The sequence below is a fragment of the Branchiostoma belcheri genome, unplaced genomic scaffold, assembly GCF_001625305.1.
Source record: "Branchiostoma belcheri isolate BF01 breed outbred unplaced genomic scaffold, Haploidv18h27 scaffold77, whole genome shotgun sequence".
Taxonomy (NCBI): domain Eukaryota; kingdom Metazoa; phylum Chordata; class Leptocardii; order Amphioxiformes; family Branchiostomatidae; genus Branchiostoma; species Branchiostoma belcheri.
The window spans coordinates 1,501,518-1,520,532 of NW_017804431.1; the positions used below are offsets into that span (position 1 = coordinate 1,501,518).

At 39.5% G+C, this 19,015-nt stretch overlaps 1 protein-coding gene across 1 annotated transcript in view; it reads right to left on the reverse strand.

Moving 5' to 3' along the window:
* The window catches only part of LOC109485615 (ribosomal protein S6 kinase alpha-3-like), a 69,411-nt gene extending 50,625 nt beyond the window's left edge, over positions 1-18,786 (reverse strand). The window contains exons 1-2 of the mRNA XM_019789301.1: positions 18,592-18,786; positions 18,278-18,331 (exon numbers count right to left, since the gene is read on the reverse strand). Of these exons, the coding sequence (XP_019644860.1) occupies positions 18,278-18,331; positions 18,592-18,651 (114 nt within the window). The 5' untranslated portion in view covers positions 18,652-18,786. The remainder of the gene's footprint in view (positions 1-18,277; positions 18,332-18,591) is intronic.
* Between the last annotated feature and the right edge of the window lie 229 nt (positions 18,787-19,015).

Here is a 19,015-nt window from a genome sequence, read left to right on the forward strand (position 1 = left end):
CGCGCGCGCGCGCGCCCACACACACACACACACACACACTACACACACACACACACACACACACACACACACACACACACAAGAAAACTACCAAGGCCACACCAATTGAACTGTTGGTTTTCAGATTTCAACAATGTGTAATTAAACTATCAGAGGGAAAACTAAGGGAAAAGTCTGTACCTTGGTATCTAAAACAGCTTCAGGTATCAAATTATAGCCAGATTCAACTTTTCATACCAACACTCTGTTTCCATTTTGTTGAAGTTGTACTTTAATTTAGTTTAAAGCATCCAAGAACCAATGAAGCACATTGGCCTGGCCCAAAGCTCAATGAGGCCTGACTAACTACACTGACGTCCATGTACATACATGTATGCATACCAGGGTAATTACCTAACATGTTCCTATCTTCTAGACTGAACATGACTCTTACCCTAAGAAAAGAACAAGCAAGTCGTGACAAGAGGGTTATTTTAGTGTAAGGGTCAGGATTTGACTTTTGTATGTCATACAGAACTAGTTCTTACTGATGTGAAACATTTAACCTACATTTACCTACAACTAATCCTTATTCTTGGCCTTGGCCTTAACCAGGGCTCAAAATACTTAAGAGTCATTGCATGAGAAAACCAGGCAGAGGTGGGAAGATGGGGGTCGGCCAAGTCGGCTCATACTTTGTATGTGAGATAGGTATGATGAACTATTAACAACCATACAGTTAAAACCCTCCAGCTATTTTTCGTTATGGAGTTCTGGGACCCCCCTCTGAGACCCTCAAAAATCTAACAATTTGTGGCTGAAAATTACTGAAATTACAATGGATACCATGGTAATTCTAATGATGATATGAACATGGGGTTCCTTTTATCACATAGCATGGGTCTTCTACTTTTACAGAACAAAAATTAAAGATGCAACATTGAAGTTAAAAGGGTATACCAGGGGGTTACCAGAACCAATGAAATCAGAATTTTCATCTTTCTAAATTTTAGCAATTTTTAAGTAGCCTTTTCTCCGTCACGCGGCAATTTTGATAAACGGTTTTACCGTTGCTGGAAAGAGGAACATCTGCTGATTAAAAAACAAGTGTCGTTTAATTGGGACACGCATAACGCGGGCCATGAACAAAGGGTCTTTATGGGGGTTTTCCGGGTTTTGGACCATAATAAATTAGGTAACAACGTAGATTTTTATGGGGTTAATCATTGCCATTTTTTGTGCAGCTGCATGGGATCAATGGACAATTGTTGATAAATGCTAAAAATAATTAGAAATGTTCGTTTGGGCTCTACATGGGGGATACAAGGATACTTAAAAACAAATTAAACTGATTTTACACAATTTATCACATTTTATTTCTAATGTCCATTAGTAAGTATCTTTCAAAATCAATTTTGTGCATTCACTTTGTGCTAAATAATAACAATTGTAATTTTAGTAATTTTCAGCCACAAATTGTTAGATTTTTGAGGGTCTCAGAGGGGGGTCCCAGAACTCCATAACGAAAAATAGCTGGAGGGTTTTAACTATATGGCTGTTAATAGTTCCTCATACCTATCTCACATACAAAGTATGAGCCGATTTGGCCGACCCCCATCTTCCCACCTCTGCCTGGTTTTCTCATGCAATGACTCTTAAGCTTCTTTCTGCAGGAAATCTAGTGTTACAAACTGGTTTCATCATTGACCAGAACAGGTTAGGTGTACCTTGACATTTTCGCTTGCCATCTATATATATTGACAAGGCCTGCCCTAGAAAAAAAAAATGTTCTGTTGCCTGTTTCAGTCCTGAAAAAATTAGGGTCTAGGTAGGGATTATCACCTTTTTTTTCCTTTTTTTTTTTAAGACTTCAGTGATATCTATATACGGGTCCATTAAAAATTGCATGAGGACACTTTTACTTTCAATGTCAATGTTAAAAACCAATTGTACAACATTTCATCCCTCAGGTGTCAGATCATGGAGCTAGAAATGGTTGATCAGCTCAAAAAATTATGTCCCTTGCAGGAGTCCAGCCAAAAAAAGTCTAACTCTAAGGTCGGCAGGTTTTTCTTGGGTCGGTCGGGAAAAAGGAAACACAACATTTTTTTTTCCTAGGCCTAAGTTTGTACTTGTTTCTCCATTTGGATTTTCTTTGCTAAATTTGTTTCAAGAGGTGGCGTCACAGTAAAATTGTGATTTACAGTGTATGTGGTTTACTGGATATCACGCAGAGTAACCTGTGGCACTTTCCCCCTGTTTGAGTCTTCCCACCTACGCTGTTTTTCCTGGTACTGTGGCACCTGCGCCCGTAAGGTGAATTCCAAGAAGCCAGCCAACTTGTACGTGCATGTTGATGAGGCCTAGGAAAAAAAATGTTGTGTTTCCTGTTTCTCGACCAACTCAAGAAAAATCCGCCCAGAAAAATCTGCCGTCCCTAGCCATTTTTGGGGTTGACCACTGCAAGTGAGATCAACTTTTCGAGCTGATTGACCTTTTCTAGCTCCCTGATCTGAGGCCTAGGGAAAAAATGTTGTGTTTTCTGTTTCTCGACCGACCCTAGAAAAATCTGCTGTCCCTAGCCATTTTTGGGGTTGACCACTGCAAGTGAGATCAACTTTTCGAGCTGATTGACCTTTTCTAGCTCCCTGATCTGAGGCCTAAGGAAAAAATGTTGTGTTTCCTGTTTCTCGACCAACTCAAGAAAAATCCGCCCAGAAAAATCTGCCGTCCCTAGCCATTTTTGGGGTTGACCACTGCAAGTGAGATTAACTTTTTGAGCTGATTGACCTTTTCTAGCTCCCTGATCAGACACCTGAGGCCTAGTGAAACAATTTTGTGTTTCCTGTTTCCAAACCAACCCTAGAAAAACAGACAACTCTAAACTTTTTTTGGTGGGCCACTGCAAGGGACATAAATAATTTTTTTAGCTGATTGACTTTTTCTAGTGCCATGATCTGACACTTGAGTGTGATGAAATATTGCACAATTGGTTTTCCAACATTGTCATTGAAAACACAAGTGTCCTCATGCAAGGTTTACTTTGTTGGACTGAATTGTATACCATGCTCACTGAGATACTTTGTGTCCAGTGTGCTATGGGTTTGGCACCCAGGCTAAATTGTATGGATGTTTGATCACAAGAGATTGCCAAAGTCTAATAAAAAAAAGAAAGGAAAAAAAAATAAAAACAACTCCTACCTACTGACCCTAACCTTTTTCATGACTGAAACAGGAAACACAACATTTTTTTCCTATGCCCTACCACCCTGATGAGATGAAGTGAAGCCGGAAGACAGTTTTCAGTCAAGAACAGCCGACTAATCGGAGATTGGGTGAAGGAAAAACATGATCCTTGCCAACTTTTTTTTCCGTATAGGCCATGTTGATTTGATTATATGGATGACATCCTCTGGGAACCCCAAAACTGATGCGAGCGCGCGAATAAAAAAAAAGTTTTGCAAAAAAAAAGTTGCTTTCATGAAACCTACGTTGTTATGAAGTTCGAACAAATGACACAGAGTATGGTAATAATATGGCGAATAATCTACTCTTTAAATTCATTTCTTTGCATTTTAGTTTTTTGTTTGATTTTGGCATTCTACGACGTTGGAATCATTTTCAAATATTTTTTTTGCAACTTTCGGTATATATTTGCTCATTTTGCAACTGTTTTGTACAATTTTTGTGTTGTTGGAAACTTTTTTTTTTTTGGAACCGGCCGAAAATTCATGCACGCGCGGATGTCATCCATATAATCAAATCAACATGGCCATAGTATATATCAGGGCTTGAAATTCATTGTGGCAACAGGTAAACTGGTGTATCCAAAAAGTGCTGTAGTAGATGTTACATGAAACATCTGACAGTTTTCAAAATCTATCCAGTTGCTCGAGTAACCCTTTCCTTACAATACAAGTGTATCTCATGACCTGGATGTCTAACCTTCACCGACATATTACAGGAGGTTTTGTAGATAGGTGCACCCAACCTAAAAAATTGGGTGCACCATATAGAATAATCTTAAAAAAGATTTCATTATTTTTTTCTACACTTACATGTAAAGAATATGCTTTATACTACTAGTATATACATTTTGATATCTTTCTATAATACATAGATCTACAAAAATATTTTGGTGCACCAGTGCACCCACAGAAAAAAATTGGATACACAGCTCCAATTTTGGGTGCACTAAGGTGCACAAATCAAATCAAATCCACTTTATTGCTCAACAACTGTAGCTGGTACAATATATGGTAAAGAAGAAACAAGGGTACATACATAAACTTATACTAAAATATAATTCTAATGAGCTAGTCCATAATGATACTAAGGCTAATCTATTGTGTTTTCTTAGGAAGAATATTATTACATTGTGTAATTCAGGGGATATATCAGCTATTTACAATATGGTGTCGCTTTTGTAGTGATTCAAATATAAATTTTCAACGTACAGTCGTACACTTATATCCAGGCTTTTAGCTAGGATTTTATTGTTGGGTGTCCATTTTTTATTGTACGCAGCAAAGATGCACAGTGTGTGACCTTTTTAGGGGGGCTTTTTTGACATTCATAATTCTCTCAAACACAACTTTCTGCATTTTGAGGAATTGTGAGTTTTTTCCTTCAGTAAACCATCATTTTTGTATGCTGGAAGGAGGCATGTGTGCATGGCAGGGGTTGGAAGTGGAAAAAATAGGGCGTCTTTTGGGTGTCCTACCAAAAAGTAGGGCGTCCAATTTCTTACTATTTTCAGTACAGGGCGTCCAAAAGACACCCTGGACACCCCCTAGCTAAAAGCCTGCTTATATCTGAGCACATGCACCCAGTATTTCCAGCCCTGACATGTAATTCTGTATCTGTATCTGTATAGCCGGTATAACCGCCTTTCGGCGTAACACACCAGCTTCGCAGGCACGCGGCGCGGCGGCAGCTGGCTATATTACACCGATCGACTTGTTCCACCTAACCCTTGAACTTCTAGCTCTAGACATTGTTTAAAGCTATCTATTGACAGTGTCCCTACTGTACTTGGTGACAGTGAGTTCCACTCTGCGATAGTTCTAGGAAAGAATGAATTCTTGAACACCTCAATCCTTGGTTGATAACTCTGGTACTTGAATGCGTGGCTATTTCTTGTTCTCTTCTGGGCTGGTATTAGGTACTTAGTAGTTGGGACATCCACCAGTTTATTAGTCATTTTGTACATCATGCATAGTCGAGACATCTTTCTTCTGTCTTCAAGTGAGGTCCACTGTAGGTTTCTTTTCATTTCCGTGACACTAGCACCTCTTACATAGTTGTTCATACAGAATCTTGCAGCTTGATTCTTACCCTTTCCAATTTGTCTTTGTCTTTCTTTGTATATGGATCCCATACTGTCGCAGCGTATTCTAGGTTCGGTCTTACGAGTGACGTGTATGCAAGTGATTTTACTCTAGTTGGACATGCCCACAGATTACGTTTAATCACTCCCAATGTCTGTTTCGCCTTAGTTGTGATATTATTAACATGTGCACCCCACTTCAGTCCACTTGTCAGCATGACGCCCAGATACGGATGGATTTTTGTGGTTGCTAAAGCCTGACCACAAAACTGGTAGCCAGTTGCATGTGGTGTTCGTTTGTTTGTTATGTGCATAATGTAGCATTTTTCGGGATTAAACTGCATGAGCCATTTGCTTTGCCATTCTTCCAGGGTGTTCAGGTCTTTTTGGAGAAGTTGTGAGTCGGTCTGTGTAGAAAGCTCTACATACAATAGACAGTCATCGGCAAATAACCTCACATTTGAGTCAAGCTGATCTGGTAGGTCATTTATATACAAGAGAAAGAGCAATGGCCCCAGGACGGTTCCTTGAGGGACCCCAGACGCTACTTTAACTGGAGCCGACGCCTTCCCTTCAACCACTACTGTTTGCTCCCTGTTGGTCAGGAAAGCCTTTATCCAATTCAGCGTAGGGCCTTGGATTCCATAATACTCCAGTTTTGATATGAGCCTGCCATGGGGGACTTTATCAAAGGCTTTAGTGAAATCAAGTATTGCTAAATCTACCTGCCGTTACCGTTTAGTGCGCCAGCTATGTCATGGACTGTTAGTATAAGCTGTGTTTCTGTGGATCGTTTGGCTCTGAATCCATGCTGGTAATCCGTTAATATACTGTAACTTTCTAGGTGCTTCATGATTTGGCTATGGATGATATGTTCAAGTAGTTTGCAGGATATGCAGGTCAGTGAAACAGGTCTGTAGTTGCTGGGGACCGCTCTATCTCCTTTTTTAAAGATGGCGCATATATTTGCATCCCTCCAATCTTTAGGGATTTCTGCAGTGTTTAGCGAGTGTTGGAAAATATTGGTTAGAACAGGCGCGATTTCACTAGCTGTCAACTTGAGGAACCACGGTGGTATTTGGTCTGGTCCGGATGCTTTAGAGGGATTGAGACCTTGAAGCATTTTTTCGACACCATCAGTAGAAACTACTATATGTTCCATTGGAGGAGTACAGGGCTGACCTAGAGATGGCATATCTGTGGTGTCTTCCTCTGTGAAAACACTTTTGAACTGTGAACTGAGTACTTCTGCTTTTTTCCCGCTGTCACTGATGATGGTATTTCCCACCTTTAGGGGTGCTACCCCGACAAGGTCTTTCCTCAGTCCTTTTATGTACGACCAGAATGTTTTGGGTTTGTCAACTATAGCTTCTCCCAGTATGTCTGCCACGTATTTAGAGTGTGCTTGTCTTATGCTTTTCTGAACTCCCTTCTTAACTCTCTTATATTTGTTCCAGTCTTCCTCTTGGCCTGTTTTCTTAGCTTTGTTATAGAGCCGCTGCTTCTTACGACAGTGCCTCCTTAGGTTTCTGTTGAACCAAGGCAAGTTGTATCTGCTTGATGTTATCTTACTTGGGATGTGCTTGTTCATCGTGTCTTTCATTTTGTCTTTGAAGTCTGACCACTTCTGTGTAACTGACATATCCTGAGTTCTTTTGTGAAAGTTAGTTGCATAATCCGTTAGGTCTTTCTTAATGGCTGGTTCGTCGGCTTTTGTGCGGATGTACACTTTTCTCTTAGGTTTCCTGTTTTGTTTCAGTGCCAGGTTAACGTCCACTAGAACCATGTCGTGGTCACTTATCCCCGGGACTACTGTGGTCTTCTCAATTATGTTGGGGTTATTAACTAAGACCAGGTCCAAGAGATTACCATTTCTAGTTGGTTCCTGGACTGTTTGAAATAACCCGTGGTTATCCATTAGGTTTAGTAGTTTCTCTGCTTGGCCTGTGTAGGCCTGACTGTTGTCAGCTACAGTAGTATCCCATTTGATGCCAGGGGTGTTGAAATCGCCAAGAATGATCACATTGTCAGAGTTTATTTTTGCTCCCATTTTACCTATAGACCTGTCAAGTTCATCCAGACTATTGCCCTGGTCTGATGGGGGTCTGTAGTATGTACCTATTATCAGTGGTTTCCTTCCTGCAAGTTGAGTTTGTGTCCACAGAACCTCGCAGTCTGTGTCAAGGTCTGGCCTATGGGTAACAATTAGATCATCTCTGTTGGCCTGAAATACACCACCTCCTTGGCCAGTTTGTCTGTCTTTCCGGTGTGCTATGTAGTTGCTGGGGAATATTTCACTACTTGCTATGTTTTGGTTGAGCCATGACTCTGTACCTGCTACTATATCTGGCTTGTAAGTGTCAACTACTGTCGCCAGTTCAGCTGTTTTGTTCCGCACACTCTGACAGTTTACTAGGAGAAGTTTACTTTTGGATCTCTTGTGACTATGACCCCTCGTTTGAGAATTACCCTGCTTTGATTTAAGTGGAGTGGATGTAGCCATTGGGATTTCGTCTGGTAAACTTGAGTCAGAACTCAGCGTGTCAAATGAGTTTACTGAATGGAATGTTTCATCAGTGATATCGAATATGGCCGATGCAAAGTTGGGTATACCACAGTCACAACATACCCACGAGTATGATCGGTGGGTTTCTAGTGCACTGTATACTTGAGAACATAGCCCAATGCAGTCACTGTGGTACCATCTATCGCATTCATCACAGCATATTGCATTATGGGTGTTACGTACTGCCTTGTTACAACTCCCACATGGAAACTTTGGTGGTCTAGGCCCTGGGTTGATCTCAATATCCCCGCTTAAGATCAGAATCATGATCAGTGAAAACTTTGTGCCACTATTGTGCAATAGCATTTTCTTGCTACTGACGTGAGTTCCGTTAGCCCCGCTGTGCTTAATCATGAAAGCAAAAGTGGCCCAGTCAGATGTGCAATCGGTTCTGAAGTTGCATGTGACCTGTACTTTCTTTATCTCCTGTTTGTCTTTTGGCTGTGATCCTGGCTCAGCCCTGCTAAGTACTGTGCAAAGGGCTAGGAATATACAAGTGTAGTGGAGTTCCATTTTTATTCCCATAACCGCGGGACCCAGTCACCGCTCCTGTTATTCCGGAATTCCTTAGCGGGACCCAGTCACCGCTCCTGTTATTCCTTAGCGGGACCCTAGAGCTGTCACCGCTCCTGTTATTCCTTAGCGGGACCCTAGAGCTGTCACCGCTCCTGTTATTCCTTAGCGGGATTACCGTACAAGATTACTACAGATGTGCTTGCCTAATTTAATTAGGCCGGCTAGGTTCTGAATACATATGTAAATTTGTTTACCAAACGGCGGTCGGACGCGTCGCCGACATGCTCAAATCATACAAATGCCACAAAAATATACAGTACGTACCAAAGACTAACAACAAATATCAGTACCAACTACTGTATCTGTAATTATTGATCACCAAGTGTGTTTCACAAGTTGTAACACCTGTAGCTTGGATTACCATGTTTCCTGTCTCTTTTCTCCTGGGTCTAATTTCCCTCCCACCCTGTCATGTACTGTCAACCTCACAGACCAGACCAGGGTGACCTTCTGCCTTATATAATCTAATTGGGACACGTGTACAAATTAGGGCCTTGGAACACACACCTACATGGCAAAACAAGGCATGCTATATGTCTGTTTTGTAAAATTGTGTAAGAAAATTCTTCGTATATGTTCTCGTTAACTGTTTATACTTCTTTATATTGTATCACAACAAGGACATTATACACAATGACCATTTATGTCTTCAGGTGTGTAGTAATAAAAATGAATAAATAAAATGGCCATTAAATCATTATCATCTGCATAAACAGTTTGTTCTTTGAATTTGAGAACTTGAGTGATTTGAGACATGTTTTTGATTATCTTGAGAACCAAAACCTCTGCTTGGAGAGTACTATTTCCAGGATAAGAATTTAGGAATTTAAGCTAAGGAAGTAGGGTAGTTAACTGTGTAGCCTGGAAGATTAGCCATTGGCTTAAGGGTTTCTTACCTTAATAAAGGAATATAAGGGGGCAGATTGACAGCTTTTACCAAGCCTGCTATCCAGTCTATTAGCATAGTATATATATATATATATATATATATATATATATATATATACACATACACATACACATACACATACACATACACATATACATATACATATATATATATATATATATTGCATGTGTATGGCTAGGCGCAAGAGATGTTTCAAATTGGCAGTACAAATGTCTTCTCAGTACAGGTGTAATAAATTGTAAGGAAACTTTTGCCACTTGTACAGACAATGTGATTTGTTATTCTAATGGCGTAGGTGTTATAGACAGAACGGTTGGGCTTGTCCAACATGTATGTCTATTCAGATGTTAAATACTGGCAAGTAGGTGTGAAACACTGTGATTTATGGGAATTGAACACCTGTAAATTGACATGGGTATATAAAATGTACATATAACAATGAGAACATATTTTGACAAGTACCGGCACAAGTACAAAATCAGGGCTCAAAATTCATTTTTGGGAATAGGTGCACTGGTGTACCCAACTTAAAAAATTAGGTGGACAAAAAAATTTTTGGGTGCACCATATGAAACAAAACCTAATTGCAGGTCTTACTGCTCCTCTTCTGAGATAACTTCCAAATCTTCAAAAGTTAAAACAATTACTACAACAAAGATTTCATTATTTTTCTGATACTTGAGTGCACATGCACCCAGTATTTCGAGCCGTGAAAATATATAAAATATAGATATATATGAAGAATATGCGTTTCCAGTTTGCAATGCATCACTAGTCTGCAATACAAAAATTGTTCAAATCAGCAATCAACACCTTCAAAATCCTCTAATCCTCTTCTACCACGAAATAAAGTCCACCCATGAAAAGCTGAATTTACATAATCTCCAATGAGATCTTGTGGTGGCTGCAATGACACTATCAAATTGGACAGGCAGTTTAGCTGGTGTAAAAAAATACCAGCATAATTGGCAGTATGAAAAAAGGCCAAATAAAAATGCCTAAAACACTCAAAAATAAGCTGAATCCTAAAACCTTTACTTGGAGAGTAGAATTTATGGTACTGCAAGTCATTTTGGCTGGTGTAAAAAAATACCAGCATAATTGGCAGTATGGAAAAAAGCCAAATAGAAATGCCTAAAAACACTCAAAACCTAAACCTATGCTTGGAGAGTAGAATTTATGGTACTGCAATGACACTATCAAATTGGACAGGCAGTTTAGCTAGTGTAAAAAAAATACCAGCATAATTGGCAGTATGAAAAAAGCCAAATAAAAACGCCTAAAAACACTCAAAAATAAGCAGAAACCTAAACCTTAGCTTGAGGAATAGAATTTATGGTACTGCAAGTCATTTTGGCTAGTGTAAAAAAAATACCAGCATAATTGGCAGTATGAAATAAAAGCCAAATAAAAACGCCTAAAAACACTCAAAAATAAGCAGAAGCCTAAACCTTAACTTGAGGAATAGAATTTATGGTACTGCAAGTCATTTTGGCTAGTAAAAAAAAATACCAGCATAATTGGCAGTATAAAAAAAGCCAAATAAAATGCCTAAAAACACTCAAAAATAAGCCAAACCCTAAACATTTACTTGGAGAGTAGAATTTATGGTTCTGCAAGTCATTTCTGGGAAAGTGGGCGTTAGAATCTGGCTTACTCCCCCCTACATGTACAAACTACACCAAGGTGATCTTTCAACCCCACTTCCTGTCATAAACTTTCATGATAAAGTACAGCGTCACTATTTAAACACACAGGGCAGGGTACACGCTTTCTCAAACATGCGTCATAGAACCCACGTATCACTAGTACTACAACCCACACACATACATACATAGGGCTGGAAACTCTAGCCTAGGATCCATCCTGTTTTAACTCAGGTTCGCTCCAATGTTCACTTCTGTTCTATACCGAATGGTCTGCCCCCCTCCCCTCAGAATTGAAACATTTGATCCTTACAATTACATTCTGTGTCACTTGGGCAATCAAATATTTCTCAGATTTGTAAAATGGTACTGTACTACAGTCCAAACTGCCCAAGAAGACCACTCTAGACTGATAAAATCTGGTCTATGTGGACAGGATTTTCTATCAGTTAATGCTCGTGGGGTCGTGTGGCGCAGTCGGTAGCGCGTTCGGCTCACACCCGAGAGGTTGCGGGTTCGTATCCTGCCCATGTCACCGATCTTGTGCCCTTGGGAAAGGCACTTTACACGACTTTCCTCACTTCACTCAGGTGTAAATGAGTACCTAGCTTCGGTTAGGGACGTCCCTCGGATAGGACGTTAAATGGAGGTCCCGTGTTTGGGAGAGCCACACCCCACGCACGTAAAAAGAACCCACCGCACTTATCGAAAAGAGTAGGGGACCTTCCCGGTGTGAGTGGTTCCAACCTTACAGTCTGGTCTCAGGTTTGACATCTTGAAAAGGTGATAGTCACCTGTTATGTCAATCCTTCCACATATGTGGTAAATCGTCATAAATAAATTATCTAAAATTCTAAGGGATCAAGAAAAATGGTCCCACTGGCCAGGTGGTCCTTATGTAGACATGGTCACTGTACAAGTACAAAATGTACTAAAATAAAGTTATGATACTGGTATCAATCTTCTGGTAAAACATTAATAAATGTAAAATGTTAAATTTCTGGTGCAGGTAATTTGGAATGTTAAGGATACCTATATAGGTATGCAGGGGGTCAAGTAAAAGAATGTTGAGCAATGCCTGTGCTTTAACTTTAAGACTGCAAGTGGTCACTGTATAATATTGTGTACCAAATGCACTTGAACTGATGATATTGTTGTCATTTTTCTGGTAAGAATACGAGTGGTGCAGGTAAATGTTAGGAACACCTGTACAGGTATGAAGGGGGAAGTAAAAGAATGTTGAGCCCTGCCTGTGCTGTAAGACTGTTTGCATAACAATGTTATGTGAATTGATCTTTGACCCCAACATGCTCAAGGCCATATACTGTAAGCCACTTTTAACATTCCTACTGGTATGGTTATAAAAAGTAGGGTTTTACTGTAAAGCAATGAGAACAAATGGTTGATCATAAAAGACAAATGATTTTTAGATTTGATGTTGTAGTCTTTATGTATTTTGACCTAATATTGCTCTGTGTCAGCTGTATATTATGTTTACATGACATGTCAGTTAAAATCTGATCCCTGGAAGATTAGGCCCAAAAGAGGCTACCGGTGTCTCAACAAACGAAATGTTTCTGGTTCCGAAAATAACTTCATCAGGGTGGTAAAGTGTAGGATACAAAGGCTTTCTTTTACACAACCAAACTATTTACCTTGCTGACGTTTCGGTGTCTGTCAGACACCTTCCTCAGAGCCGCAAAAGCGCCACCTACAGCGGCTACATATAGCAGCGAGAAGCAGAACTCCATTCAGAAGCTCTGAGGAAGGTGTCTGATAGACGCCGGCAGTCCAAAACATCAGCAAGGTAAATACTGTAATTCACTTTATGTTTATGTTTGCAAAAGTTCACAGTCTGAGAAAAAAATGGACATGTTCATGGAACTATATATTCATGGTAGTGACAGGTGCAAGAAAAAGAAAGTCCAGGAATCATTTGTTAACTGTAATGATAAGTTCACAGTACAGAAGTGACAGTGAAAACAGTGAACATAACAGTACAGTGAAAAAATCAGGAATTACAGCAGTTTGGTTGTGTAAAAGAAAACCTTTGAGCACTGAGGAAATGTTTGTTGATGTTCTGTTCTCTGCCTGGAGTTTAACTTTACTGCTCAGTCAAAGTGGCATCATGCCAGAGCTATTTGTAAAGGAGGTTAACCCTCAGTCGACAGGAAGTTAAAGTCTAAACACTGTCTTACAACAAACAAACTTCAAAGGAGAACTCTGTGCAAAATCCTGTGTGTAACAACAGGGAGTACAAACCTTTGGGACAGCTTTGAGGGAAGATTTACATCTCACCATACCTTACATGGACAGATTATGATACTAGTACCTTACACATCAGAGTGCTAGCTGGTGCATTTTAACAAATTGAGCCATCACACTAGTACTATTATCTTAATAATATTTGCGACCAATACACAAAATTGAGGACCATTACACTTATTTCTTAACTTGCATAATAATACTTTGCTAGTATCTACTTTTGAAATAATTTAGATTAAGGTCTCATTCTTGAGTTTTTGTTAACTATGGCCGCCTATGGCAAAATACGTAACTTTACATAGGCCAAAACCCTATAATTTGAATGACAGCCATCTAGTCTATCCAATCAATTTTGAGCACAATGGCCCTACATTACGTCAAAAAATTCCCAACCAGATCTAACCCAACAATCTCTTTTTATTTAATTATAAACTGCACTTGGCCACTCTCCGCCAGAGGTCCTCCAGCGCTGCTACCTCCTGACCGCATTACCCATCACAACAGCGTGTAAACATCCGACCTGTCGCGCGGATGTCAACACTTACCCACTAATTTTAGCACATACAAACAACCTCTCATATCACAAGCGGTTTACGCCAACTGACTTAGCTAAAATGCAATTTCTGGCGGATATAAACACACATCCATACACGCATTTAATTTTTAGTACGATCTACTTTAGAGTACCCACGCGGAAGAATACCGGAATGAGACCTTAAATGTGAAAAATGTTCATATGATCCTCCAAACAAGCAAAAACACCTTGTGATTACATGTGGCCTAAAATGAATAATGTACCCCCTTGGGTACCCTTAAAATGCCCTAGAACTTAGAAGGGTCAAGACCCCCCTTCTAATTCTGCACCATCCCACTGATTGGCTCCTTGAGTCGCAATTAATATTACCATTACTCTAAAATAAAATCCTAATAAAGAAGAAGCTGTACTGTATACGTAACTTTACTGGTACTTTTCGGCAGCTTGCCAAAACTACTTGTCAGGTAACATTGACAGAACATTACAGTAATGCTATAAAGACTGTCTTAAACATCTACTTACTATAGATAGTTCTTACTGTCTTGGGAAATGACCACCTTTTAAAGTGTTGATGGAAAAAAGTGTAAACTTAATTCTTTTGAGATGCAGCAGAGACCTATCAAACTAGAAAACTGCTGGGAATACCTGAACAAGTGCTAAATGATAGTAAATCATCAAAATCGTCATCTTTGAGATGCAATTTAGTCTACAATTTATGACAGTACCTTTTGAGACAGTATAACCATACATTACAATGTCAATGGGAACTCAATGCATTAACAGGTCAGTGTAAGCAAATGTACGGTATATACTATACGGTATATAAATGTAAATAAAGTATTTGCACAAGTTAAAACATGTAATTTCTCATCTTATCTGGTGCCATTTTCCAGAATGTAAATGGAAAAGTGTGACAGAATAGTGTTACCACTTTCATGACATGATTTTTTCATCACACAATTCAAGCACTTTTTCAAACAACTTATCAATTTTAATTTGTTATGCCAGAAATGTTAAGAAATCAAATTGTACAGCAAGACACAATGTAGCCAACGTTCTTGTTTGTTGTCACAAATAAACCATTTTGATTGATTGATCGATAAATGTACTTCCCACAATTGTGTCTCTTGGCTGCATTATTTTAAGCCTTCAGGAAGCCTGAGACTAGCTTGGGGAGGAAGTATTGCACAGATAGTAATCTCTCACCTTACCAAAACACTGTTGGGCAGTACCAATGTAATAAACTGTTGCAGTACATGAGCCCGGAATGTTTGCTGTAACCCCTATAAAAAAGTATAAGAACCTCAAATAACAGAGGTCAGTCATTAGAGAAATTCCAAGGCCAACCCAATTTAATTTCTTCGTTTTTTGGTTTTCCATGCTTCATTTTTGCTGACTTGTAATAAAAAAAAACATGTACATACATAAATGATCATTCATATTTTGGCACCAACAGTTGAAGAGAGTCCTTGCCTTTTACATGTAGTTGTTACAGTTTGTCCATTTTACAATGCACTGATTTGATTCAGAGTTGAAAGTTCATAGTTTGACTTATAATGCAGCCAAGTATGTTGACTTTGCTGCTCATGTTAGCATTGTGTCTAGCACAGTGATATTTTTTTTTCACCCACCTGCTTCATTGATTTTCTCTTGATTCAAAAATCTGAGAACCAACAAATCAAATTGTTGTGGCCTGACAAGAGCGCTTCTAAACCAACTGTCAAACCAAACAATCTCAGAACTCACACCATGCAATCTCTTTCTACCCCCTATATATGCTAGCTGGGGGCCTGCATGGGGGGTCCCAACAACGCTCTACGCTAAATTTTGAGAGCGGGCTACGTATTACGCTGAATTCAAGAAATCGCTCGATTACGCTTTACGATAAATTCTGGGTAGCTACAACGCATTATGTAGAATTAAAATGGCGAATATGCTTTACGCAAAATGTGCCAATTTATGCTCTACGTTGAATTAGAGCGGTCCATCTATGCTCCACATAGAATTAAAACGGCCGATTACGTTCTGCGAAAAAGGGCATGCGCCCCCCCTAGCTATCTGCACTGTGTTTTCCCTACCTCTGCCATCCTGTGGTATTTGTTCAGTAAGATTGCAGATGACTCAACAAAATCACTGCCATATGATTCCAGACCTGTACATATTCCCAAGGGAACTCTTCAAAACAAGAACCCAACATGTGGTGGTCCTGAATTATGCAGGGTAAACCTGATACAGTAATTCACTAAGATAAATGCACTTGTTACTACCTGACATCCAGGAATTTAGCAATTTATTACTCCTTTCGAATAACTGGCACCCTGTTGTTTTGACAATTGAATAATCTTGTAATTTTTAGTTGGCTTGTTATGTTATATTATATTTTATTGTATGTGAAAGCTTGTTACTTTTTATGCTCTGGGTTAAAATTTACGTTTGTGTTTTAGGAGGAAAACAACATATTTCACCAAAACATTTGTTGGGCTGTCAGTACCAGTAGTATATTATGGCTCAATTCTCATTGATAACTTACAATGTAGTTATTTGAATTGAACCATATTCTATGATACTGTAAATCACTTTATAGTCGCAGTACTGTTATATTTGTAAGATTCTTTACTGCAAATTTATCAGTACCATTAAAAAATAATTTGTCGACTTCGTTTTTTCTGCACCTGCCACTACCGCGAATGTATAATTCTGCATACATGTCCGTTTTTCTCAGAGTCAGAACACAAAATTTTCCAACCAAGAATATAAAGTAATTTACAGTATTACTAGCGTATACTTATAGCTGGTAATATTATTGAAGCTCTAGCTATCAGGGGCTGATTGGGCCTCCTGAAATTGTGTGAAAATTGACAACCTACTACTTATTTACTGAGAACCTACTAGTACTTATGAAACAAAGCATTTGGACAAACTAAGAAACAAACTTTCACATCTGGAGACACAGAAGACACTGGCGGGGCCACCTGTTTGCCATATCTCACCACTTAGGTGGGCAACAGTCCAGCTGAACCCTTGTTGAACTTACGATGACACGAGTGTTACAGTTAGATATACAATCACTGTCTAGATGTTCACAGGAGGAACTATAGGGTCTAAGGTCTAACTTGAGGCTGGAAATACATAGTTACAACCTAAAATGTGCGACAAAATCTTGTACTGTAGTGCAAGTTGTAGGAAAAATTTGGTCAGCTGAGAAACGAGAAGAAACCGAATTTACTTGATTGTAACTACTTGACAATGTATATATGTAACTTTATATATTCCATCCTTTTTTGTGACCTGTACTTAACCCAGTGAGTATGTGTGTACAATAAAGGTCTTCATTCATTCATTAAAAGAATGCAAGTTCCGTATTTATGAATCACGTAATTGTAGTTACCTACGTGTAACTATAAGGAACAGGAATTTTTGGTATTCCACGCAATGCAGTATGCAATCATTGAAACTGAAAATGAAGCCTGGTTTCTGTTTTACAAAAGTTGACTCATTTGTTAAAAAAAGGTTTCCACGCACATATGAACTCTATTTCCAAATCCAACTGAATAAAACACTTTTTTCAGTCATAAAAAAAAATGATACTGCCTGATGCAGATACAACGTCCAAGATATGACATTATGGTTAACAGATTTTAACAATCCTTTCTAAATATAAAATCAGGGCATAATCTTTTTAAATACAAAATCAGGAAAACCTTAATTTTTACGTTCATTTTGACAATTGCACAATTGGAAGCCTAAAATGCCCTAAATGCCACAATTTTTCTACCAAAACAAGCAAACCAATCTACAGATTTTGTACTGCCTAACAAAGATATAATTTCACAGATATTCTCTGACTTCTAACCTCTACATGACACTATGTCATCATCTGACATCTAACCCAAGTTCAACCCTTCCCACCCAGCATTGCCTTTCCCCACAGCTGTCTTCTTTACACAGATTTTTTACACTCTGAAATCTGAACCGGCAACACTAGAATCACTTCCACTGGTACCATTTCCGCACAGAAACAACGTCAGGAACGACTGCTATGCGGCTCACCGGAAAAGGTTTTAGAAAAAAAGGAGAAGAAATCAGTTTCTTGTAAAGTATTTTTGAGTAGGAGGGGGGAGGGGGGTAGCTATAGCCTCCGTAGCAGGCTTATAGAACTGGGGGTTGGTGGTCGGTCTTCGGCTGTTTTCTGATTAGCCAAGTTCTAAAAAAAACGGGGGTAATTCAACCAGACCGGCTATGTTGTCTATATGCAATCAGAAAATAGCACATAAAAGCTCCCAAAAGACCCTGAAGACCCCAGTTTTTGGCATGCTATGGAGGCTAGGAGGGGGTGGGGCTGGCTTGTGTGAGTGGATTTGGGGGTGAGTGGTTAGGGTACGCTGCCCCGCCCCAGCCTACGTTTTGGCTCAGATAAAAATGGGTCAACTGTGAAACCTTAAGTATATTTTCGTTTTTTTTTTTATCTTACCTGTTTTTCTTCGTTGTCGTCGACTAGCATATCTTCCGTGCTGCCAGCGCCACCCTGAAAAAAGTCACACAAAAATGCACACTGGTCAAAATCACCACGACTTGTTTCATATTTTTACTTACTACAGTACTCCTAGCTGTATATACGTGCACATTTTTCCGTCCAGGTGGCATGCTTTACTCGCAAATCGAAGGTTCCGGCAGCAAACTGGTTAGGTGAGGGCGCCAAAAAACACAGAATTTCAGACGACCGACTCGCCCAACTTGTACTGTACGGCAAATCGGACGACACTTTCCTCACACACACATACATACCTCGGCCTCTTCTTTCATGGGCATCTTTTGCCAGGGGTCGGCGTACTGTGCCAGTGGCATGGCTGATACCTCTTCCCCCTCCCCTCCTTGCACCCAGTAACTCCACTGAAATTGGAAGGAAATGACGACGAGGAAAGCTGGAGTTTCCGAGGTGAAAAAGGTGGATTTTTGGGTCCAAGGCTCGCAGGACGGAGTCTTTCAAAATGGCGAGCGACCGGAAGGGGACGAGAACGAGGCTGGGGTCAGGTTCCTCATTTGCATACCTCATGAATAATTCATGAGGTCTTAAGATTTCGCCGTTTTGAGGATAAAAATCATTAAATTTTGAATTAAAAATCACTGATTTGTGGTCATTAAATCGTTAGACAGCTATTCAGCAAATTTTGTACCAGTTTGTAACGTATTTTCTGTGACATAGCATGCA